This window comes from Chionomys nivalis, chromosome X (assembly GCF_950005125.1).
Source record: "Chionomys nivalis chromosome X, mChiNiv1.1, whole genome shotgun sequence".
NCBI classification, from domain to species: domain Eukaryota; kingdom Metazoa; phylum Chordata; class Mammalia; order Rodentia; family Cricetidae; genus Chionomys; species Chionomys nivalis.
Window position 1 is genome coordinate 130985828 of NC_080112.1, and position 24854 is coordinate 131010681.

The window sequence follows — 24854 nt, forward strand, 5'->3', positions numbered from 1 at the left end:
CAAGCGTCAGCGCAATAAATTACCTTCACCTGCACCTTATAACCTAGGTGTCAGTCCCTCTCCGTGTCCTAGGAGTGAAGGTGACAAACCCGACTCCTTTGCAACCTGAGCCAACCCCCCCGCCTCGTAAAGAGGAGGAGGGTCTTAAATTCTGCTCGAGGCGCTGATAGGTGGACCCGCGGAGAGGGGCGGGGCCTCGAGGCATCTCCTAGGGAACCAGCAAGGCTGCGCGGGTGGGAATTTAGATTGGTGGGTGAAAGGAGGCGGGGCCAGTCTTTAACTCCTTGAATCCGGGCACCGACTCACGGCGCAGAGGATAATGGGAGGTGCTAAAGCACCGAGGAAGCTCCGGGGAGCAAAGGCTCTAGTCCTGGGTGGAGGGAGAGCTCCGGCGGCGGCTTCGGTGAGGAAACAGTTCCTCAGACAGCGTTGCCAGCCTGCCTAGCTGCGGGAGGAAACCTCCCTCCTTCGGTCTTGAGTCCATCCGGTTGGCCGCGCTGCGTGGGCGACCGAGTGTCGTCATCCGTGATGCTACTTCCGCTCAGACCTTGCTGTGGGAAAGGAGAAGGCGGTAACATGGCGACGTTGGAGCCGACTGAGCTTCCAGTGAAAATGAGGTATAGCACAGCAAACGATGACGAACTGAGGCGACCTAGGCCGCCGCCGCGCGTGGGGACGATTATTAATCTGCTTTTGCCCAGAATCCCTGACTGTACTGGGCAGCTGTGGTTTGGGGGAGGCGAGGAGGGGAGAAGATGGAGGACGTCTGCTGTCGGGGATGGGAGAATTGAACGGCGGGAGTCGGGATGGCAGCATGGGAAGCCCGCCTGCGTCCTCCGCCTCCGAGTGCTGTCCTTGGCAGACCCGGAGCTGAGGGTGCTGCGCTCTGTGCGCCGTGGCTCACACCATGCGTGTGTGTTTTCCAATCTTCCAGCCATAAGAAGTCTAGGGCTGCTCGGCAGAAGGAGAAACGGAAAAAACGGCGACAGGAGCTCGCCCGATTGAGAGATGCAGGTAAGAAAAATGTTCTTTCTTCTGGGTATGAAATTCCCCCCTCCACCGCCCCACTCCCACCCCTGCTTGAGCTATGGCCTCGAATAGGTTGGCTTTAAAATTCGCTGTATAGCCGAGGATGACAACTTCTGATTCTCCTGCCTCCCTCTCCCCAGTTCTGGGGTGACAGGAGTGCGGCCACCATGCCAGGTTGCCTCTGATTGTTTGCTGCGTGCTAGGCATGGCATCCCCAGCCCTTGCAATTGCTCCTCCTGTTTCCTGCACAGACCCGAGGTGGAAAGCCATCTGTGCAGCTAGCCACCATGCTGTTTGGCTTTCAAGTGACAGAACCTGATATTTATGATTTAGGTTTATAAATTTAGTAGATTTGTAAAAATCAGTACGTATAAATGCAGGCGATAGGGTTGAAATCACACAGCAGTTCTAGGTTATGGCTGCCAGTCATACCACAGAGGCCGTGCTTAACAGTCCTTGAGAAAGAACTAGCCCAGGAGAGACAGGATGTAATGTCAAGGATGAAAAGAAAAACAGCGGTAAATTGTTAATATTGATGACAAAATCCTTTTCCTTTAAGCCTGAAGATGAGCTGTTAAATTTCTTAAGCTTACTTTGTCTCCATTGTCACTGCCTCCCCTACCTTCAAATTTAAATTTTGAATAGAAGATATAAAGTTTTCTTCTACTGGAACTATTTTACCACGTTTTTATTTTGAAAATATAACAATGTACAGAAGTTGAAAAAAATAGGACATTTAAATATTCATGCTTCATATAAATTTGCCAAATGGTTAAGTAGTTTTTTTTTCTGAACTCTTTGCACAGCCTGAGTATCATTATGGAACCACTGATTTAAAAAAGTAACGTGGGGCTGGAGTGATGGTTAAGAACACTGACTACAGCTAGTGCTGCATGCTTTTAATCCCAGCACTTGAGAGCAGAGGCAGGGGGATCTCTGGTGTGGGCAGTTCTTCTGTATATGTATTGCTTTTATGGTTAGTGAATAAAAGAATCTGCTTCCGGCCAGTGGCTTAACAGAATATAGCCAGGCTGGAAAAGATATATAGAGAGAGTGGGCGGAGTCAGAGGGAATCCATATAACCGCCTGCAGGATATATAGGCACTGGAACCTTGCCAATAAGCCACAGCCACTTGGTAATACACAGATTAATAGAAATGGGTTAATATAAGATATAAGAGTTAGCCAGAAATATGCTTAAGGTATTAGCCAAACAGTATAGCAATTAATACAGATTTCTGTGTAATTATTTCGGGGGTCTGGGCGGCCAGGAAATGAACAAGCAGCCTTCCCCAACAGATCTCTGAATTTGAGACCAGCCTGGCCTACACAGAAAAGTCCTCTCTTGTTTGGTGGCTATCCCTGGGAGGCCTGCTCTTTTTTAATTGAAGGAACTCAGGAGTTGATCTGGTGAAGAGGGGAGGTGCAGGGAAGGGACTGGGAGGATTGGAGGGAGGGAGGGGAGGTGCAGGGGAGGGACTGGGAGGATTGGAGGGAGGGAGGGAGGGAGGGAGGGAGGGAGGGAGGGAGGGAGGGAGGGGAGGTGCAGGGGAGGGACTGGGAGGATTGGAGGGAGGGAGGGGAGGTGCAGGGGAGGGACTGGGAGGATTGAAAGGAGGGTTAGGTATGAAAGGACAAAAGTTTTGTTTCTTTTTTTAAAAAAAAAAAAAAAACCGCTGACTGTTCTTCCAGAGAAAGAAGGGTCCATTCCCAGTATGAAAATACTGTCCCTTTTAAGTATTTTTAAAACATTTTGGAGGTAGGATCTGTAACCCTGGAACTTACTGTGTAGATGAAGCTGGCCTCAAATTCAGACACCTGTTTGCTTCTGCCTCCTGAGTGCTGGGATAAAAGGTGCATGGTACTGCCTTAATTTTAGGTTTTTACCGTCATCGTAAAGGTTAGAGATTTATGCATTTTCCATGAATAAAGACTCAGTTTAATAAAACGTGAATTTCTACAGAATTGGCACAGAACGAGGAGGAAGAAGATCCTATTGCTGAAGAAAAACGATTGGAAGAAGAAAGGCTGATGGAGGAAGAGAGGTCAGGACTAACTGAAACACTTAAAGTCAACTGTTGGGTTATTGTAATTATCCATCTTTACCAGCTAGAAAAGGTTTTCTGTATAAAATTCTGTAAAAAATACCTCTTATAAACGAAATCTCTAGCTGACAGGCTAAAATTAGATGTTTTTTTGTCTTTTTTCCCTTTCTTTCTATTTTGTTATTCTTTTCCAGGCTGGTCTCCCCTTCCTGCCTTAGCCTCCCGAATGCTGAAATTACTGGCTCTTGCCATCATACTGTTTTTTTGTTTTGTTTTGTTTTTGTTTTTTGTTTTGTTTTTGTTTTTTGGTTTGATTTTAGTGGAAGTATTAGTCATTGCTCTGCTTTTCTTTTCTTTTTGTTTTTCGAGACAGTGTTTCTCTGTTTAACAGCCCTGGCTGTCCTCAGACTCACTTTGTAGACCACACTGGCTACAGAGTCACAGAGATCCTCCTGCCTCTGCCTCCTAAGTGGTAGGATTAAAAACATGTGCCGCCACTACCCAACTTTCATTGCTTTTCTAATTGGTAAGTAAACATATTTATATTTTAGTGTTGACACAAAAACCTAATTCTAATAACACTGTGTGTTATATGAATGTAGTATAATTCTTTATTCATAATCTATAGTCCTCTGTAGTTCATCAGACTGGGGAAGGTATGGTAACTGCTCTTGCTGTGGCGGTAGGAATGAGAAACAGCTGTTCCAATTGTCTATTTTTTCTTATTTTTATTTTTATAGTTTTTGTTTTTTCAAGACAGGGTTTCACTGTGTAGCCCTGGCTGTCTTGGAACTGGCTACTCTGTAGATCAGGGTAACCTCTGTTGCCCAAGTGCTGAGATTAAAGGCATACGCCATCACAACCTGGCTCCAGTTGTCTCTTTTAGTCAGGGAGTGAGCACTCTACCTTTTTTCCTCTTTCCCTTATTAGCCAGGAACCGCAGTCTATAAGATAGGGGTTCATACTCAGCCAGGAACCGCAGTCTATAAGATGGGTTCATACTTAGGGTGAGTCTTCCCTTCTCAGTTAATACTCCCGGGAACTCCCTCACAGGTATGCCCAGAGCAGCATTTCCTAGATGATTCCAAATCTACTCACATTGACAATGAAGATTTTAAATGAGAAGCTTGTGCTCTTGAATGTCTGGGACGTATCAATTTATGGTAACATTATCTTTTTGGGGGAAAGGGTGTTGTTTGTTTTATGGGGGGCTAGGGTCTCGCTATGTAAGCCCAAATTAGCCTAGAATTTGTAATCCTGTTTCAGCCTCTCAGTTGTTAGGATCATCGACATGTACCTTCTGGCTATTCTGTGCCTTTAAAAAGTCAGTTTCATCGTTACAGTGTTAAAAATCCTGGCATCTTTCTCTATAACCGTTGAGTTTCTATTCCATAGAGTTAAGGGATTCCTGTGATTTGCCTTCGACTCTTTAAAGTGCTGGGGAGGGGGGTAAGTGCCACTATGAGTTGTGAGCATGTCTTAAAAGTTTTAAGGGAGCTGGAGAGAAGACTCAGTGAGTCAGAGCACTTACTTTGACTCAGGTTTGTTCCCAGCATCCACTGGCACACAGTCATCTGTAATTTCCGTTCCAGGGTATCTGATGCTTTCTTTTGGCCCCTCAGGCATGCATGTGATACTGATCTTTAGATGCCAGCAAATGTTCATACACATACAAATGAAAGTTTTAAGACAAGTTGAAAAGTTATAAAAGTAAATTAGTAAATGTAGATTTAGCCAGTTGTGGTGAACACCTTTAATTTTAGCACTGAGGAGACAGAGGCCGGCAAATCGTTGAGTCTCAGGCCAGCGTGGTCTACATAGTGAGTTCTAGGACTGCCAGGGCTACATAGAGAGACTCTGTCTCAAAAAAACCAAAACAAACATAAAAATAAAAAGAGGAGGAGGAATTAGTAATGGTAGTGGGCAAAGAAAGCATAGACCAGGAAGAATAATACCATATGAATGTGGAAATCCATATAGATGTTGCTTTGAGATGTTTTCCTGAGATAAAGTCACTGTTACTTTCTTACAGGAAGAAAAGATGTCACAGCCATAAATGCTATTGAAAGGGAATAGTAATTGTCACTTATTTCTCTCCAGGAAGATAGTTGCTTTCCCAAAGGCCATGCCTCCTCACTGCTTTACAGAAAATACCTTAAGATTTTCATGTTGTATTTTGGTTTTCTGTCTTTGATACATTCTAGAAATTCCAATTGTTTTTACTGACTACATCTTTATATTAACAGGCAAAGACTGCATGAAGAATGGTTACGGAGGGAAGAGAAGGCACAAGAGGAATTCCGCGCAAAGAAGAAAAAAGAAGAGGCAGCTCGAAAACGGAAAGAAGAACAAGAGGTAGAGTATTAAATAGCCGCTAACTGAGTAAGTACTTAACTGAAGTAAGTCTCGTAAAGAGCTGTTTATTAGGACAGATGGCTCAGTTGTTGAGAGCACTGGTTCTTCTAAACGACTTGGGTTGGATTTCCAGCACCCTCAAGGTGGCTCACAACCATCCAGAAGTCCAGTTCTGGGGGATCTTCTGGACTTTGGGGCACCAGGCATGCACATGGTGCAGATACATGCAGGCATGACACCAATACACATTAGAGTTGTTATTTATGGGGCTGGAGAGATGGCTCAGTGGTTAAGGGCCCTCACTGGCTGCTCTTCCAGAGGACCTGGGTTTGTTTCACCACCCATGTGGTGGCTCACAACTAACTGTCTTAAGTTGAGCTCCAGGGGATTCCGTGCTCTGTTTTGGCTGCTGCATGTGTACCCTCACATGCACATATGTTCACAGGGACACACACACAAATAAAATCTCCAGCACACGCCTTTAATCCCAGCACTTGGGAGGCAGAGGCAGGCGGATCTCTGTGAGTTCGAGGCCAGCCTGGTCTATAAGAGCTAGTTCCAGGACAGGTAGGGTTGTTAAACAGAGAAACCCTGTCTTGAAACAAAGCAAAACCAAACCAAACCAAAACAAATCAAAAAGAAAAAAGAAAAAAGGAAGTTGTTTTCTTGTAGTTGGGGATATAACTCTGTGGCAGAGCTCTAGCCCAGCATGTGCATGGCCTTGGGCTCTGGCCTCAAAATCGTGTAAACAAAAACGGAGCTACATGTGTTAACATTTAGAAAAAAACTGATATTGTCTCTTTTTCAATGACCACTGTTTCTAAAAATTTTCAGCCATTTACTCTGTAAGCTATGTGTTTTTAAGCATGAGTTAAAAAATGACTTTCTCTTTTTTTCCTTTAAAGAGAAAGTTAAAAGCAGAATGGGAAGAGCAGCAGAGAAAAGAACGAGAGGAAGAGGAGCAGAGACAGCAGGAGAAGAGAGAAAGAGAGGTGACTTCTATCGTGGGAGGATAGAGCCCTGCGTATCTTCTTAGGGTGCACGTGTGCATGTGATGGGCTTGCAGAATCAGCAGTGGGCATGTCAGGCCTGGGGTTTGGTTTTAATTTTTGCTTGTGCTCTGTTCATTTGGAAAGTGTCAGTTTTTGTTAGGAATACTCTAGACTAGCTCCCATATGTTTCTCTTCTTTAGGTCGTGCAATGGCAGATTCCTTTACCCACGTTACCTTACCTTTTATGTTGGAAATGGGTAAACATTTTCCCCAAGGGGCAGCTAGTCAATGTTTTAGCTGTGATGCCTGTCTGGTTCTGTGGACATCCAGCTCTGCCAGTGCACCCTAAAGCAGACAGAAATAGTATGTATATGAATGGATGTGGCTGTGTTCTAGTAAACTGTTTCTGTAAACCGGGCATCTGGCCCTGCTCTACACTCTGTACCGTGCTGTAGCAAGTGTTAACTTCTCTATGATTCTGTTGTATATGTGTTGACTTCTTCACAGAAGAACAGTATCTTGACTAGTTTGCATGCTTTCTTAACTCATATGCAACCTAACAGCTAATGGCATCTCAGCAAGAGTTAGTTTAATAGAATCAGGATGTTAGACATTAAGGAATTAAATAGCTTTGTCATTGCATCTGCTGTTCTATCTAACTTTGTTGTCAAAGCAAATGGCAGTCATTTAAGAAATTCCAAGGGACCTTCTGTTTGAGAAACCTGTGCGCACTCTAGGACATAATGCTACTGTCCTTTTCTTACATGTTTCTCTTAATGCTTATGCTTAAATCTTTGTTAAAAACCTTTCCTTAATAACCCCCACTATTGCTTACAAAAAAGGAAATTCTGTATTGTATTTGCATATCTTGTGTACATTTTATGGGTTTGTTTTCCTGCTGGCCTTCAACAGTGTATTTCTTTCAAATATAACACGGCTCATCTTGCCTTGACTGATTCTTGAGGATATTCTTTATTCCTTTTTTTCTTTAGCATCACCAAATTTGAATGGCATGATATTCCGTAGTCACTCATCTTAGAATGGGAAGAGATATATATACGTGTCATGGAAAGATAGCAGTACAGGGTGTTGGCACCCTTGTTTGGGCACTGCCTTCCAGATGAGGCAATATCCAGATGGGGATGTTAGGGACACAATTGTTTAGATTGTCAGTACTTTACAGAGATGAACCAAGTCCTGTTTTAACAGTAGAATATTCTTCAACTTTCATGGATCAGTTAAAAGCTAAGGCTTCTTCTAAATGCTTTTGTTTTAAAGGGAGCCTGGTTAAGAAATGGGTAAAATGAAATCCATATATAAAGCACATATAAAGGAATGTGCCATGTGTGTTTCTTTGCGTGCCGGACACTGCATGGGTGGACAGAGACAGTCAGTGAAAAGCACAGTCTTGGCTCTCCTAGAGTGACCTTTTCTAGATGGGAGGAGCAGAGGGCGGTCAGCAAAACACATTTTAAGAACAGTAGGCTCTGTAAAGAAAGAAAGGATAGTGGAATAATGGGGGTCAAGATACTTACTTGGATTACCTGGCCAAGGAAATCTCTGTGGAAGTGGTGTTTGAGATCATTAGCACTCGAGTGTAGGGATAATGGGAGGAAGAAACCTGGGGGCACCTGAAACTTAAGAGAGCACAGGAGACTGGGTGAGCCCTAGGAGAAAGTAGAGAGGATCAGAAGGGGCAGATCATGCAGGGCCTCTTAGGTTTTTTTAAAATTAAAAACAAATTCTTCTCTCAATACAACTAGACCAGTCTCCCCTCCCTTTACTCCCCCTCTCCCCAGACCCTTCTGTTTCCTCTTCAGAGAAGAACAGGAAGAACAGGCCTCCAAGAGACAAGAGTCAAAGAGGGCAAAACAAGATACAATAAGACAAGGCAAAAGCCCTCATCCAGGCTGGACAAGGCAACCCAGTAGGTGGAAGAGAGTCCTAGGAGCAGGCAAAAGAGTCAGAGGTACACCGGCTCCCACTGTTGGCAGTCCCACAAAAACACCAAGCTAACATCCATAACATGGCGCAGAAGTCCTGGTGAAGACCCAAGCAGGCCCCGTGCTTGCCGGGTCAGTCTCTGTGCCCAGGTTATTTGAGCCCAGGTTACTGTGTTGGTGTCACCCCCCTTTGGGATTTGCTGAAGGAGGCGGAGGCAGGAGGATCACGAGCCTCTTAGATTTAAAAGTTAGGTTTTATTTACCATACTATGATGAGGGCTTTTAAACAAGGGGTGACTTCATCCTGTTAGTAATGTCATCTCCAACAGAACACCCCAATTTCTCTACAAAGAACAGGGGCCAAAGAGGAAATAGGATGACCGGTTACAGTGGGCCGGAGATAACGGTGGCTCCAATGAGAACCGAGCTTCGGACAGACGCGCACATAGTTAACAGGGCTGACTAGATGGCAAAATGCATGACAGGGAGAAGGAAAAGGAGCAGAAGTCATGTTTTAGGTGTCGTTTTTGTTTGTTTTTCTAAACAAATGGGAAAATGGCAGTGCCAATGACTGGGGATGTTTAGGTTTGGAGGATGAGGGTGCATAGGTGGAAATCTAGAGGTCTGTTGAGGGACTTACTGACGAAAGTAAAGCCTTGAGTTTGATTTCCAACCCTCAGCCAAACCAAAGCCAAAAGAACCTGTTTTGATCACATTCAACTATGATGACTTGGTTTGTTCTTCTTGGTTTTTTTTTGTTGTTGATTGGCGTGGTTTGGTTTTTCGAGATAGAGTTTCTCTTTGTAGCCCCGACCATTCTGGAACTCACTCTGTAGACCAGGCTGGCATAGAACCCTGAGCTTCAGCGGCCTCTGCCTCTCATGGCTAGAATCAAAGGCCTGTGCCACCATACTTGACTGCTTCAATGACTTTTAAGTTGCCAGGACCAGGCAGACTTACCAAGTAAGCAGCTAAACACAGTTGTATATATGGTTTTAAGGCACTAAGGTACCTGACTATATGTATTTAAATCCAACTACTTAGAGATTTATTGCTACCTCGTTGGACTTCCTTTATCTTACTAAAGGTTTGAGATTTCTCTTAAATCCTAATACTACTCACCATGTCATATTTTTGCTTCTGTTAAATAATTGTGATGTTTAACCTAACTTTTAAAATATAGTCATTGATATCTCAAGAGCTAGAACTTGGTATTTATGTACAGATATGTTACTGAAGCTATTATGACTTAAATATTTGCAATGTGCTCTATTCAAATTTTGTATTTGAATAAAAATTCTAAGCTATATATCTTTTGAAAGCTTTTTAGGGCGATATATGCTTAGAAAGGAAATCAGAATCAGAAGCCTTTTGTATGTGTGTTCATGTGTGGGTTGTCATATATGAGATTCATAACTAGAGAAACCGGACATGACTTACCTGACATCCTGGTTTTCATTAGTTCTATGTTTGCACCACTTATAGGAAGCTGTGCAGAAGATGCTGGATCAGGCTGAAAATGAGGTATTTTCACAACCTTTCATTAAGACTTTGAGATAGGTAGAGGTGCACGTTCCAGTCATCTACCCCTGGGGAGGCTGAAGCAGGAGAATGACAAGTTTGAGGCTAGCCTGGGCTACATGGAGAGACACCACCTTAAAGATTTTGAGATCAATTGATATTTCATTAGGAACAATAATAGTTCCAAAAACATGAGTTTTGTGGTATTTTGTTTGGATTACTTCTGTATACCTAGAATCACTTTTGTAACCTTGCAGTTATATAACAATAGAAGACGATTGATGATGGTATTGCATCACCCCATGGGCTATACTTGTATTAAGTTCTAAAAATGTATGTAAGTTAAATCACATACTACCGACCCCAAATGGTTGGTTTACACACCTTGATTCAAAGTAATTGTACTTCTCTCTGGTGGCTCCTTATGACCATGGGCCCTTTCAGAATAGATGGATAGAAAGAAGACCTTCATGACTGTATCTAGTAACATTAAGTAACCCCCAATCAAGGAAAATGACTGGGAGCCAAGAAAGAAGTATAGCTCATGTTTCTAACAATTGCCATTAAGATTTTATTGTAATTTAACTATACATGTTTATATATGAAAGCATTTTTCTTCTTGATTAAAATATTTGACTATTTGGACAAACAAGTCTTTGATGGGCTTTTACATCATCAGTTAAGTCATGATTATTTTTAACAGTTGGAGAATGGTGGCACCTGGCAGAACCCAGAACCGCCCACGGATGTAAGAGTACTGGAGAAAGATCGAGCCAATTGTCCATTCTACACTAAAACGGGAGCTTGCAGATTTGGCGATAGGTAATGGATTTTGCTTTGTGTCAGAATGAAATGATGGAAAGTGTCGGAGTTTTGGAAGAGGCATAGGCTTCAGCGTGAAATGTTCTCCATAAGGTATGTGGTGCCTCCTTGCCCTGCCTACTTGATAGGTTTAACAGAGTGGATCCTTTGTATTCCACAGCCATAGGAAGACCTTTTTCTTTTCCTTTTTTTAAATTGAAAACAAGATTTTCTTTATATAATAACATTCTGATCATGACTTTTCCTCCCCCAGATCCTCCTGGATCTTTCCCTACCTCTTCACTCACCAGAATCTACACCCTTTCTTTCTCTCATTAGAAAACAGACAGACATCTAAAAAGTAAATAACAACAAACCAGAATAGTACAAAATAACAGAAAAAAAAGAGCCAGAGGGGAAAAAAGCAGATACAGATATAGAGATACACATTCTCATGCACAGAAATCCTATAAAAACACAAAACCAGAAACCATAATATATAAGCAAAAGGCCTGCATAGTAAAAGATGCCTAGACAAAGCATTATGAGACAAAAAGAAAAAAAAAACTTCCAAAATACTACTGAGTTTGTTTTGTGTTAACCATCTACTGGTGGACGTGGGGCCTGCCTTTTAAGTATGGCTTATATGCCCAGTGAGACTTAAGGAAGACTGTTTACTTCTTGGTTTCTTCTATGAGAAACCAACTTCCATGAGTCCTCAGAGGACAACTTGGATGGGGAAAATTACATGTTGGAAGTGATTAGAGTAGCCAGAAATATCTTTTCAAGGATAAACTGGGCCTCAGGTAGTCTTCTCCAGTTGGGCGTGTGTTTAGGGACATGTGTGAAAGGTAGGGTTGTAGTAAATAGACTTCACGGTCATTGTCAACATGAACAGACCCTTTGGGTTCAAATACTGGCATTTGGGGCCAGTGGGAAAGTTAAGCTTTACATCCTCATTTCTTCATATGAAATGAAGATGAAACATAGCTTTTTGAGGACACTGAGACTCCTTAAATGGGATGGGCATGGGGAACACATAGGGATGCCTGCATGGCTCATGAATTTTCATTGTTCATATTTTTTGTTGTTACTGTTGCCATTTTCTGATGTATTTATGTTTCCTGCCCTCTTACTTTTTATTTTTTATGATAAGACACATGGAAGTATTGATGTCTTTAGTCATTTAGCACATAGTTGAAGCCTACTATATGCCAGGTAATGATGATGACTACATAATTCAAAGTAAGCAAGCTGGGCGATGGTGGCACACACCTTTAATCCCAGCACTTGGGAGGCAGAGGCAGGCAGATCTCTGTGAGTTTGAGGCCAGCCTGGTCTACAAGAGCTAGTTCCAGGGCTACACAGAGAAACTCTTGTCTTGAAAAACCGAAAAAAAAGAAGAAGAAGGAGGAGGAGGAGGAGGAGGAGGAGGAGGAGAAGGAGAAGAAGAAGAAGAAGAAGCAGCAAATACTTTCTAACAGTAAGCAACTCTGTCTGAGGCATAGTCTAGTTTCTGTATACCTGTTCTGTGGAAGAAAAGGTATAATCTTAATCTTTGTCTTTCCTTTTTTGGTTTTTCGAGACAGGGTTTTCTCTGTAGCTTTGGAGCCTGACCTGGAACTAACTCTTGTAGACCAGGCTGGCCTTGAACTCACAGAGATCCACCTGCCTCTGCCTCCCAAGTACTGGGATAAAAGGCGTGCACCACCACTGCCAGGCTTTTATTTATTTTTATTTTTTAGGTTTTCCTGTGTATGTGCCACCACACCCAGTAATCATTTGGTTTTTTGAGATAGTCTCATAGAGCCCAGGCTGGCTTTGAACACTCTTTGTAGCTAAGACTGGTTTTGGACTACTGCTCATCCTGCCGCCACCTCCTAACTGCTGAGATTACAATTGTGTGCCACTGTGTCCCATTTATCTTTTAGTTTTCAAGAATAATAGTTTTGGGCTGGAGAGATGGCTTGGAAGTTAAGAACAGGTACTGCTTTTTCCGAGGACCCGAGTTCAGTTCCCACAGCCCACATCAGTGTCTTAGGACTCAAGCTCCAGGGGATCTGACACTGTTCTTTGACCTCAGCAGGCACCTGTACTCATGCATACCCCCCACAAGTACACATAAATAATGTTAAAATCTTTTTAAAATTAAAAGAGAATAGTAGTTCTCAACCCTGGACACATAATGAAATCAAGTTAAAAAGGAAAAAGGGTTAACAAAATCAGTCTGTCTCACCTCAAATTGAGTGAATCGGGATTTCAGAGGCTAGGGTAACTCTAGTTTTGAGGAGCCTTTAGATACTGGATTTGATGGCTGGAATTGTGAATGGCCAGAATATCTGGGAAAGGGTTCAGAGTCTGGTAAGAGGTAGAAAGGCTCCTTTTGCAGATCTGCGGAACTGAGGGAAGGAGGCTGCCCTCCCTTTGGTACCTTAGGAACATTTTTTTTTTTTCTAAATTCAGTCTCAAAAAGCAATAGTAAACCATGATCTGCTTATGAGCCAGTGAGATGGCTCAGTGGGTCAAGGTGCTTGCTGCCAAGCCTGGGGACCTTAAGTCGATCTCTGGATCTACGTCGTGAAAGGAGATAACGGACTCCTATTAGTGTTGCTGTAACTTTCACACAGTAAATAAATAATGATCTACATAAAACCACTCCTACTAAAGCAAGATGCTGGACAGATGGCCTTCCGGAGATGAATGAGCCCCGACTTTAGTTCACATTCGCATGGGTAGTTGAGCCAAGCTGCCTTTAAGGTTTGTGATGTGTCTCTAATTTCCTTGAGATTTAAGGCCCGTGGAAGCCAGATTTAGGATTCCCCTGTTGGATGTGAGAGGATAGGTGTATTAAATATTTTTATGAATGCTGGACAGATAATCCCTTGTGGAAAAGGAAGTGGCCTGTCAGATTTCATCTCTGATAGTCGTTCAAAAAAATTCAGGCTGTAGTCAGATTAGTTTGTGACTGCTTCTTACCATTGTCATAAGGCACATGAGATTTTACCATCACACTGTCAGAGTGTGAGAACAACATAGTTATTTGCATTGTCAAGTGCTGAGGTGCATAGAACTGCATAGCTAGTGGTTATGAAAGTCAGTGCTGTCCTTTCATACAGATAGACTGTAGTGCTTCCCTTTGGTGGAGAGGCTGGATCATCTTGCTATGCAGAATAAGTTGTCGTAGAACTCACAGAGATTTGCCTACCTCTGCTTCCTGAGTGTTGGGATTAAAACTGCCCAGTTTAAACAATGTTTTAATTATTATTACTATTTTGTGTGTGTGTGAGGCAGAGACAGAGGGAGGAGGGAGGATAAGTAGATCCAGGGATCAGATCCAGATCATCAGGCTTTATGCAACAAGTATTTTTACCTACCGAGCTGCCTCACTGGTCCAGGTTACTGTATTCCCTAAGTATGTAAATCAGTTGAAAATTGTGTACAAGCAAAATCATATTGCTAACTCTCACCTTGAGTCTCCCATGCAGCTTCTGATTCCCGTCACTGCAGTCTGTTACACTATTGGACCTCCTTTTCCTATGGTTCACCATGGAGAAATTGTTCCGAATATAGTCAAAGGCTCCTGAATGGCATATGACCTTAGAAACCATTCTCAATCTTTTATTTCAGTGAGAAACAGTCTTAGGACAGTTTTCTTGGGTGCTGTAACTGGATATCCAAGCAGTGTTCATTATCTCACAGTTGAGTCTGAACAACCACGTTACTTGATTCTTGATCTCAGAGTTTATGGTAAGTTTTTAATGTGACTGTTAGTTATTGGACAAGTGAATTTGCTTGCTTTCTTCCGCAGGTGTTCACGTAAACACAACTTCCCCACGTCAAGTCCCACCTTGCTTATTAAGAGCATGTTTACAACATTTGGAATGGAACAGTGCAGGAGGGATGACTATGACCCCGATTCAAGCCTGGAATACAGTGAGGAAGAGACCTACCAGCAGTTCCTAGACTTCTACCACGATGTCTTGCCAGAGTTCAAGAACGTGGGAAAAGTGGTTCAGTTTAAGGTGCGCACAGGTTGGGAAGGGGCCAGGCACACCTTCCCATAAAATATCCTATAATACAGAGCAGAGCTAGGGCTCAGGCTGTTAGCCTGGCTGGAGTCATGTGCCAATATATGCCTGGCCTGGGGCTGAGCATGCCAGCAGTTTGTAAATGCCACTCTAGTCTCTTCCCTTTCACCCCACTCTGGCCAATGCCATGTAAATACCACAGGAAGTCATTCACCTGTGCTAGCACGTTGTTGGAATGGTAGAGTCTGGGTCGGAAAGGACCCTTCTTCAGTGCCTTTGTGATGTAACTCTGTCCAGCAGTTTGACTTGATTGTCAGGCCTGCTTACCTAGCCATGCAAGCCTTCACTTAGCTGCTGTCTGCAATGGACATGGTTCCCTTCCTCTCCTTTCAGTGCCTCACCTAGCACAATGTTATATACACTGTCATTCAGTTTCACTCAGTAAGGTGAGGTCTGGCTGCTGCTCTTCCTGGGACACTATGAGGGAACCCCAATGCATAGGCCTCCTGCTTATCTTGATTTGATCATATCTGAACCTGAATGACTATGTTATATAAGGACAAAGGAAATGTCCCTTGTTTTGGAGAAAAGTAGGAATAAAGCTGTAGGATTTTTTTCTTGCTGTCAGAAATGAGGTTTAAGCTGGGCAGTGGTGGTGCACGCCTTTAATCCCAGCACCCAGGAAGCAGAGGCAGGCGGATCTCTGAGTTCGAGACCAGCCTGGTCTGTAAGAACTAGTTCCAGGACAGGCTCCAAAGCAACACAGAAACCCTATCTCAAAAAAACTAAACAAAAAACAAAACAAAACAACTACAGAAATGAGGTATAGAGTTGGAATAATAAAGCGTCATAAACATAAGAAATCTGAGATTACAATTTACAGATTGAAAATACATTCTTTAAAATTTGTGTTCCAAATAAGGGGAAATAAAACATAGTGTTATAAAGAGAAAAAGGGCAACTAGAATAGGGGGATTAAACGGGGGAGGAGTGTAGGCTTTTTTTTTTAATTAAATTTAAATTAGTTAAAAGAAATGTGTTTTCCTCTGGAGCTGGCAAGATGACTCAGCGAATAAAGGCACTTGCCACCAGGCCTGATAACCCGAATTCAGTCTCCGAGAGCCACATGGTGGAAAGAGAGAACTGCTTCTTGCAGACTCTCCTCTGCCCTGCACATTCACACATGAGCACAGCATGCACATACAAATAGAAGTGTAAAACAAGTTAAACTTTTTCTCTAAACTTTTATTTCTGTGGCATGTGCCCACTAAGAGCAAACGATACCCACTGAAATGGAAGTGTGTGGTCACGTCTGCCGCGTTTCACGTGGAAACAAGTTTGTTTGCTCTTCAGATGTCTTTTTATCTCTGTGTGCCTCTCAACAGTGAGATTGGCTTACAGCAGTGGTTTCTCATACGGCCCTCTGGATCTTACTGCTTCTGTGAAGTGGTAATGGTGAAATTGTATTCAGAACTTCAGATTGGTAGCTCAGTCATAGAGTGCTTACCTAGCATGTATAAGGCTCTGGGTTCTGTCCCTAGCACAGTGGGGTAGGCTAGTGGGTTTCAGGGAGGTTAGTGGAAGTTGCGTTATTTATTTTTTTTTGGATTAATCCAGCAGCATTTATAATCAAATGTCTTTTAGCAGCTGTTGCTCCTTCCTCAGCAGTCAAACAATCAAAGACAATACAATAGCAGAGTTTGCAGATTCTCTGTGAATTTTTGATCTTTAGGTGACTTTTTCTTATGCTGTTTCTTTTATTTTTATTTTTAATATTTTAATTCTTTATTTTTATTTATTAAAGATTTCTGCTTCCTCCCCGCCACCGCCTCCCATTTCCCTCCCCCTCCCCCAATCAAGTCCCCCTCCTTCATCAGCCCTAAGAGCAGTCAGGGTTCCCTGCCCTGTGGGAAGTCCAAGGACTCCCACCTCCTTCCAGGTCTAGTAAGGTGAGCATCCAAACTGCTTAGGCTCCCACAAAGCCGGTACGTGCAGTAGGATCAAAACCCAGTGCCATTGTTCTTGACTTCTCAGTAGTCCTTATTGTCTGCTATGTTCAGTGAGTCTGGTTTTATCCCATGCTTATTCAGACCCAGTCCAGCTGGCCTTGGTGAGTTCCCGAAAGATCATCCCCATTCTCTTAGTGTGTGGGTGCACCCCTCGCAGTCCTGAGTTCCTTGCTCGTGCTCTCCTTCTGCTCCTGATTTGGGCCTTGGGATTTCAGTCCGGTGCTCCAATGTGGGACTCTGTCTCTGTCTCCTTTCATCGCCTGATGAAGGTTAATATCCAGGAGGATGACTGTATGTTTTTCTTTGGGTTCACCTTCTTATTTAGCTTCTCTAGGATCACGAATTATAGGCTCAATGTCCTGGAAGTTGCGTTATTACGTGTAACAGGCTGCATCCGCTCACCATAACTTTTTTTTCTCGAAAGCAAACAGGATGATAGGGGTCATACTAATCCCATTGACTGTTACAAATGAAAAGAAACTTGTTTAGGAAATTTGTGGTACAGAAATGATCAGAACATCAAATTCATTATGGAAAATCAATGGCTCTTTGGAAACCATGGAACTAAATTATTAATATTGTCATTACATGGCTCTGAGGATTGAACCTAGGATCTTGTACATGCTGGGCAACAGTGCTGTACCACTTTTTATTTTTGCAGCTCAGGCTGGTCTTGACCTGCCTCCACTTTGCTATTACTGGGATTTTAGGCATGTGCCACCAAGCCTGACTAGATTAAGTAAATTTTAAGATCCCTAGACATGGTTGACATAGACTCCTAAGGCCCTTTATTCTTCTTTCTAAAGATGGTGTTACAAATCGAGTAGGAGTCTTGTCTCCCTTTGGATGTTCTAATGACAACACCCTGAAACAAAACATTGTAGCTTCATTATGAAGATAAAAGCTAAACACTAGTAGGAATTTTTGTTTTGTTTTTCTGTTTTTTTTAAAACAGGGTTTCTTTGTATAGCCTTGGCTGTTCTGGAACTATCTATGTAGACCAGACTGGCCTCAAAACTCAGAGATTCAACTGCGTTTGCATCCCAAGTGCTGGGATTAAAGGCATGCACCACCATCCGGCATGGTAGGATTATATATCATTTTATACAATTGAAGGCAATGATCAATTGTTTAACCGTACTTATAGTAGGGGCAACACATGAAAATGAGATATTCTTCACACCTGCATGGTATAAATTGTATTAATTTCACGATTGGGCAGAGGACTTAGTACAGCTGCATCTCAGAGCAGCTTGTGCACTGCCTAGCGAATTAGGGATCTATAAATTAGCATGCTTTTGTTGACGAAGACTGTAGAGGTTTTATACCTACAGAGACAACTTTGTGAGGGGGAGAGTGGAAGCACTTTGCATAGTCATGAGTAGATTCAGAAATGTGATTTGATATAGCTAGTATACAGTAGTTGAATCATTAAGCTTGTTTTGATACTTTGAAAAAGAATAAAAATACCATCTATATAAAAAATGTAGAGCTAGGCATGGTGGAGCTTGCCTTTAATCCCAGCACTTGAGAGGCAGAGGCAGGTAGATCTCTGTCAATTTGAGACCAGCCTGGTCTCCATAGTAAGTTTCAGGACAGCCAGGATTATGTAGAGACCCTGTCTCAAAAACAAAGTTAAAAAATTTCAAAGGTACAAACCAGTACCAGCAAGTGTGTCTAGACCTTTGACATTGTGACATAATGTCATCTACAGAGTTCATGCCTGAGAACTGCAATCGAGTTACAAAACAAAAACAAAAGGATTTATTGAACTGTGATTTTTGTGTTTTTCCACGTTCATAACTGTCAACATGTGGCTCACAGGAGGCTATATATTGGACTCACCTGAATCAGTATGTATAATTATTATATATACCATTTTGGTTAGTATATATTTATATATTTGTGTATACGATGTATTTTCCCTATCTGGCACATACATAATTTATGTATGCCTAAATGTGTACATTTGTCTTAGAAATCTACACATATAATATACATATGTATTCCAGACAGAAACATCCCATGCCCCCACCTAACAAATGCTTTTAACTGCGGAACCATGTTTCCGGTACTCTGTTTTTATATATCTATAAAGCATTTCGTACTTTTAGGGTTTAAAAATGACAGACAAGGCTCAGTGGAGATGAGGCAGTTAAGGTCTCATCAATGTTGTTAGGTGTTTAGATATGCCTTGAGTTGATAAGGTCTGCAATGTTGTTAGGTGCTTAGATATGCCTTGAGTTGATAAGCGAATGTGTTAGTCTACGTGGACTCTTCCGAGGGGCTAAGCTTGGACAAGATGCATTTGATAGTTGGCTTCTTTTGGAAACTTTATTTTGTTAACATCATTCTTTGTTCCTTAGGTCAGCTGCAACTTGGAACCTCATCTGCGCGGCAATGTGTATGTTCAGTACCAGTCGTAAGTATTATAAACATCATGCATCTTGATGTTTCATCATAGTTATGGTATTATGTTCTTTTGATGTTGCTGAATATATAGCTTCCCTATACATGGTACTTTTCAAAATGTCAATATGAAGAGCTTATGGTGAAATAGCCAAGTTTTGAAAATACTTTTTCATTTTTTGTATACTTAAGTAGTTTTGATTCTTTTATAAATATGGTTTTATATATATTTTATAATTCTCACAACTAAAATACAAAGTGAAAAGGGGCTAATTAGAATAGAGTCGAAAATACCTAAGGTACAAGGGGTTAAAACTCCAAATAGTCTGCATTTGACCAGCTAGCAATGTAGTTCCTGTATCATTCCTGGATGTATTCTCATTTCTCTAAGAGGTACCATGGCTGATGGTTTTAATTAACCATTGTAATAAGAATAGCAGTCCTAGCTGAGAAGCGAGTGTTCTGCAGATTTAATGGTCTAATCTTGCAGATTAAGAAGCTTTGACACCAGCCACTTTCCTTATGACCAAACCTTTCAGGGGGTTAATGACAAAGGTCCCTGAATAAACTAGGCTGTGGGAACCTGAGTACTCTGAAGACTTCCTAGGCAGTACAAGACCTGAAGTTGGTAGCCCTACAGTAAATGGACAAGAGGGCTAATTCAGAATAGGTTTGCTCTACCTATGAGAATTAAAAGCACAACCTTTGATTTTTGCTTCCAAGGGAAGAAGACTGTCAAGCAGCTTTTTCTCTTTTTAATGGACGATGGTATGCAGGACGACAGCTTCAGTGCGAATTCTGCCCAGTGACCCGGTGGAAAATGGCGATTTGTGGTAAAAGCCAATGTAGTGACACCCCTCCCCCACTGCTGCACTATACAAAGGAATCTTCATAGGAAGAAAACAATGTTTTAAAGGGATGAAGTACAGTTTTTGTCTCATAGTACAGATGAGCAGAGTGGTTATATAAAGGACACCATAGTTTAGATCTGTACAGGCCACTATACGGTTGGAATGACTGAGGTCACAATATATTGGTGACAGAATTGCGGCTTGATTCTCAGTCTTCAGACCCCCAGTCGTGGCTTCTCTGTGTGACAGTGCAGTGTCTAAACTAAAGACCCCACATTATCCGCACTGCACTTTCCAAGGCGTTTCTCCTATTCATTAGTTCTCCTCACTTGAGCTGGCTGCTTCAGTCTTGATCCCTAAGGAATCTTTCACCATCAACACCACAAACATTACCCGTGGCTAACACTTCCTACGTTACTTGAAGTCATGCTCTTGTGCATTTGAGACCGTTAGTAGGTGTGGATCACTTAAGTTGTACATTGGGTGCTCTCAGTTCCAGTGACTCATCTGAGCTCAGCAGCCAAACCAGGAAATGATTCAGCACTGCTGAGAGTTACCAGCCGCTTTGAAGCTTTCACCACGTTCCGCCTTCTAAAAGCATGCTTAGCCAAAGAAGTGTGGAAGTTCTGCAGGCGAAGAGACACAGAGTTCTCTTAACTCAGGGGTGTGCTTCTCAGGTGCTTTGTATCAAGCAAGTCTAATTCTTTTTTTTTTTTTTTTTTTTTTTTGGTTTTTTCGAGACAGGGTTTCTCTGTGGTTTTGGAGCCTGTCCTGGAACTAGCTCTTGTAGACCAGGCTGGTCTTGAACTCACAGAGATCCGCCTGCCTCTGCCTCCTGAGTGCTGGGATTAAAGGCGTGCGCCACCACCGCCCGGCTGCAAGTCTAATTGTCTAATTCTTTAGCAGCCCTTTCTTAATAAATGCTGTCATTAAAAACAAATTACGATGGGCATGGATGATGTCGTTTTCGATTCCAAAATTGGAATAAGCCAAGACAGGATTGTGAGTTCAAGGCCAGCATGGGCTTTATATAGTGAGACCTTTTCTTAAATAATTAATTGGTTAATTAATGTGACAGCTATCAAAAAGCAGGGGTTACAGAGATGGCTCAGTGGTTAAGACCACTTGTTCTTATAGAGGATCCAGGTTCAGTTCCCAGCACTTACATATTGGCTCATCACTGGCTGTAACTCCTGTTCTAGGGATTCTGACAGCTTCTGACTCCATGGGTAGCAGGCATGTATATGGTTCACATATATAAGTGCAGGCAAAACAGTCATATATATAAAATAAGCCTTAAAAATTTAAAAATAGCCGGGCGGTGGTGGCGCATGCCTTTAATCCCAGCACTCGGGAGGCAGAGGCAGGCGGATCTCTGAGTTTGAGACCAGCCTGGTCTACAAGAGCTAGTTCCAGGACAGGCACCAAAGCTACAGAGAAACCCTGTCTCGAAAAACCAAAAAAAAAAAAAAAAAAAAAAAATTTAAAAATAAGTAAAAAAGCTGGATGATGGTGGTGCACATCTTTAATCCCAGCACTCAGGAGGCAGAGGCAGGTAGATCTCTGTGTTTGAGGCCAGCCTGGTCTGCAGAGTAAGTTCCAGGACAGCCAGGGCTACACCCTGTGTTGGGAAAATGTGTATGTGTTTGGGATTTAAAAACAAGAACCACCATTACCCTAAGTTTAAGGGTTGGGCAGATAAACAAGATGGCAGTGTATTTTTTTAGGCACTTAGTTTTGTTAGTTCCTCAAGGTGCAGTGTGAGTCCAGTGATATCCTTGAGTATGACTTTGAAACCTCCAAACTAGGAGTCTTATTTATAACTGCTAATATATGGATTGCAAAATCCAGTTCTTGAGTCAGTGGATGATGTCACCATGCGTTCAGTTGCACAGATGTTCTGGTTAATTAAAACTAGTTGGTGACCTTTTTAGGGTACCTTGTAGCATTTGAGTGTTCTTGCAATCATAGGCAGCAAATGAGGGCATCAGTTTATCTACATGGTACACTATAAGAAACAGTGCAGACACACCCAGACTTGAGAAACTCATCTGCTTTCAGAAGAATGACTTACAGTAATGCATAGTGATAATCACTGCCTCTTCACTCGCCCTCACAGGCTTATTTGAAGTACAGCAGTGTCCAAGAGGAAAACACTGCAACTTTCTTCACGTGTTCAGAAATCCCAACAATGAATTTAGGGAAGCTAATAGAGACATCTACCTGTCTTCAGATTGGACAAGCTCCTACTTCAGTAAGAATTTGGAGAGGAGGGAAAGGACCAGCCACTATGATGATTACTACAGCAGGTCAAGAAGACGAAGGAGCCTGAGTCCAGAACTCTCCTACAAGAGAAACGGTGAATCTGACAGGAAGAGCAGTAGTACTCACAGGGGAAAGAAGTCTCACAGACATGTGACAAAAAGTCGTGAGAGGCGCCCTTCACTGAGCAGAGGAAGAAGGAGGGATCACAGTCCAGGCCCCTGGAGCCAGAGCCGCAGGAGCCGCAGGAGCCGGAGTCGAAGTAGGAGCCGAAGTAGGAGTCGGAGCCGGAGCTCATCAAGGTCCAGGAGTCATGGTAGGAGAAAGTCAGGTAGTAGAGACAAAACCACCCAGAGTCCCAAATCTAAATAAACTTGGTTGTTTTTAAATATCAATCTGTCTTTCTATGGCAGCTACTTACCTGTATAATTTGACAAGGCTAGCTAAATACTATGATGTAAATCATACTTTTTGATAAATTGTATTTATAATAACATGAAATTACTTGTAATCCTAACTTTGAGAGCATCAGTTAACATTGGAGTAATGCTTTAGTATTTTTTCGTTTTCTGTATTTTTCTCTTTTTCTCTGTGTAAATGTATCACAAGTATGGAGGTCAGAGGACAATTTTCAGGGGTCAGTTACACAGTGAGATCCAGGGATTGAACTGAGGTCATGAGGCTTTCTCACCAAATATCTTTACCCTTTGAGCCATCTTGCTAGCCCACCTTGTTATTCTTAAGTGTCCATACCCTTTACTTTTGGTTTATGCAAATGGGCATTTTGCTAACATGTATTCCTGTGCACTAATTGTGTGCCTAGTGCCCACGGAGGCCAGAAGATGGTGTCAGATCCCTTGGACTGGAGTTATAGATGGTTGTGAGCTGCCATTTGGGTGCTGGGAATCGAACTCAGGTCCTCTGGAAGAGTATCATTGAACCATCTCTCCAGCCCAACACACTATATTTTAACTCAAAGGTCACATATGGCTAATATGTTTTTCACTTAATTGTCTCATTTCATCAATCCTGATTCTGTAGTCCCATAACTCTTATTTTTACTTACCACATAGAGAATAATACATCTACATTTATTTGACAGTATCCCTATTGTTGGATGTTTAACGATGATCCTCTTAGATTTGTTTGTCCTTCACCTGGGGGCTGTTGTGGTGTATATCTTTTTTCAGTAGTGTGTTGTGAAAGTTCTTTATATACAGGCATTTTGTTATTACCCAGAAAATTAGAGTCACTACTGACTCCATGCACTTTCAAACAGTCCTGGTATAATAATCACAGAAGAGTGATCAGCGGAGAACTGAATGTAGGATCATGTATAATATCCCTAGCGTTCCCAAGATGCTCTCCTCTCAGGCTTTCACTGTTGCGCTTTGGACCTTGAGATTCAGTCACGTGGTATTTAACACTCTGACATTTGAGAATTCATTAAAGATGCATATAGGTTGCGTGCAGTGGCTTATGCCAGTAATCCCTGCAATTGGGGGGCCGAGTGATGAGGGCTCAGCCTCTTTTTAGGAAAGGAAAAAAAGGCACAAAATGTTAAAAATGTTTAAGAAAATGTAACTTGTTTTGATTCTAAATGCCTGCTTCACACTAAAAATGATGGACTAGGTTCACTAGGTTCATTAATGCTGAATAGTTTTAAGTAAATTCGCTATTTTTAAAATACTGTTCAAACTTCAGCCACGATTATGTAAAGATTGTTTTGTATGTGTGATGTTGAGGCTTCCAGCATGGTAGGCAAGGGCTCTACCACTGAGGCACATCCCCGGTGGTAAAGCTAAATATTCTTAGATCATGATGGAAAATGAAGACAACTGACCAGGTGATTACCTTCCCCCCAAATATTAACTGGCCAGTACAGACTGCAGGGGAAGTTCAGAAAACCTCTGACTACATCATTACCCCCTGACTTTGAGCTTACATTTACTCTAATGATCGGGTGCCTGAGTGTCTGTGCTAAACCACTTACCACTCAACTCCACATTACTGACAGAAGCCCACAGGCTTTTCAGTGAACAGCTGCACTCACAAAAGCCCTTTAAATCTACAGATGACTGTTTCAACTTCATTTTACCTCAGGCTTAGAATGTAGCAGTTTCTATTCGTAGTAGCAGAAGGCCCCATAACCATATTACTGTTGTAACTGGAAGATTACTTGTTGCTTACACTAGGCAGCACAGTCAGCAAATTAGTCTGTTGCATGTGCTAGCACTTCCTCATGTAGGAGGTGAGGATTCATCATTTGGATATTATTTGATTATCTGGAGTAATCTGAGTTGCTAAATCAGAAAGCATATAGAAGGCAATTGTACCAACGTTTTAAAAGTGGCATTTATTAATTGAAAATAAATGTGTTGTAAGTTCTTGATAGCATAGAATTCATGTGATTTTTTTTTAATGAGCTTGATGTACATGGAAATTTCTTGACTCTTGCCGTTTTTGTGTGTGTCTGCAAGCACTATCACATTCCAGTGCAGGGAGTGGGATATGAGAGGGATTGTCAGCACTGTATCGAAAAAGCAGAACCCTTCTTTCAACAGCTCTCCCTAATTTGACAAAACTTTTGGAAAGAGATAAGAGAACCA

At 42.2% G+C, this 24854-nt stretch overlaps 1 protein-coding gene across 1 annotated transcript; it reads left to right on the forward strand.

The window, feature by feature from the left end:
• Positions 1 to 523: 523 nt before the first annotated feature.
• On the forward strand, positions 524 to 24768 carry Zrsr2 (zinc finger CCCH-type, RNA binding motif and serine/arginine rich 2). Its single transcript, XM_057760562.1, has 11 exons — positions 524 to 617; positions 935 to 1014; positions 2993 to 3074; positions 5321 to 5429; positions 6335 to 6421; positions 9850 to 9888; positions 10589 to 10707; positions 14495 to 14708; positions 19090 to 19145; positions 19856 to 19965; positions 22103 to 24768. Exons 1-11 carry the CDS (start codon positions 529 to 531, stop codon positions 22615 to 22617), a joined length of 1500 nt encoding a protein of 499 aa, XP_057616545.1. The 5' UTR covers positions 524 to 528; the 3' UTR covers positions 22618 to 24768.
• Positions 24769 to 24854: the final 86 nt, after the last annotated feature.

Bases quoted from the DNA above. Each gene is read 5' to 3' on its own strand.
- Zrsr2 (XM_057760562.1), top strand. From the start codon at position 529: ATGCTACTTCCGCTCAGACCTTGCTGTGGGAAAGGAGAAGGCGGTAAC. The intron at 9,889-10,588 runs GTATTTTCACAA...TATTTTTAACAG, and splicing joins TGGATCAGGCTGAAAATGAG to TTGGAGAATGGTGGCACCTG. The intron at 10,708-14,494 runs GTAATGGATTTT...TTTCTTCCGCAG, and splicing joins GCTTGCAGATTTGGCGATAG to GTGTTCACGTAAACACAACT.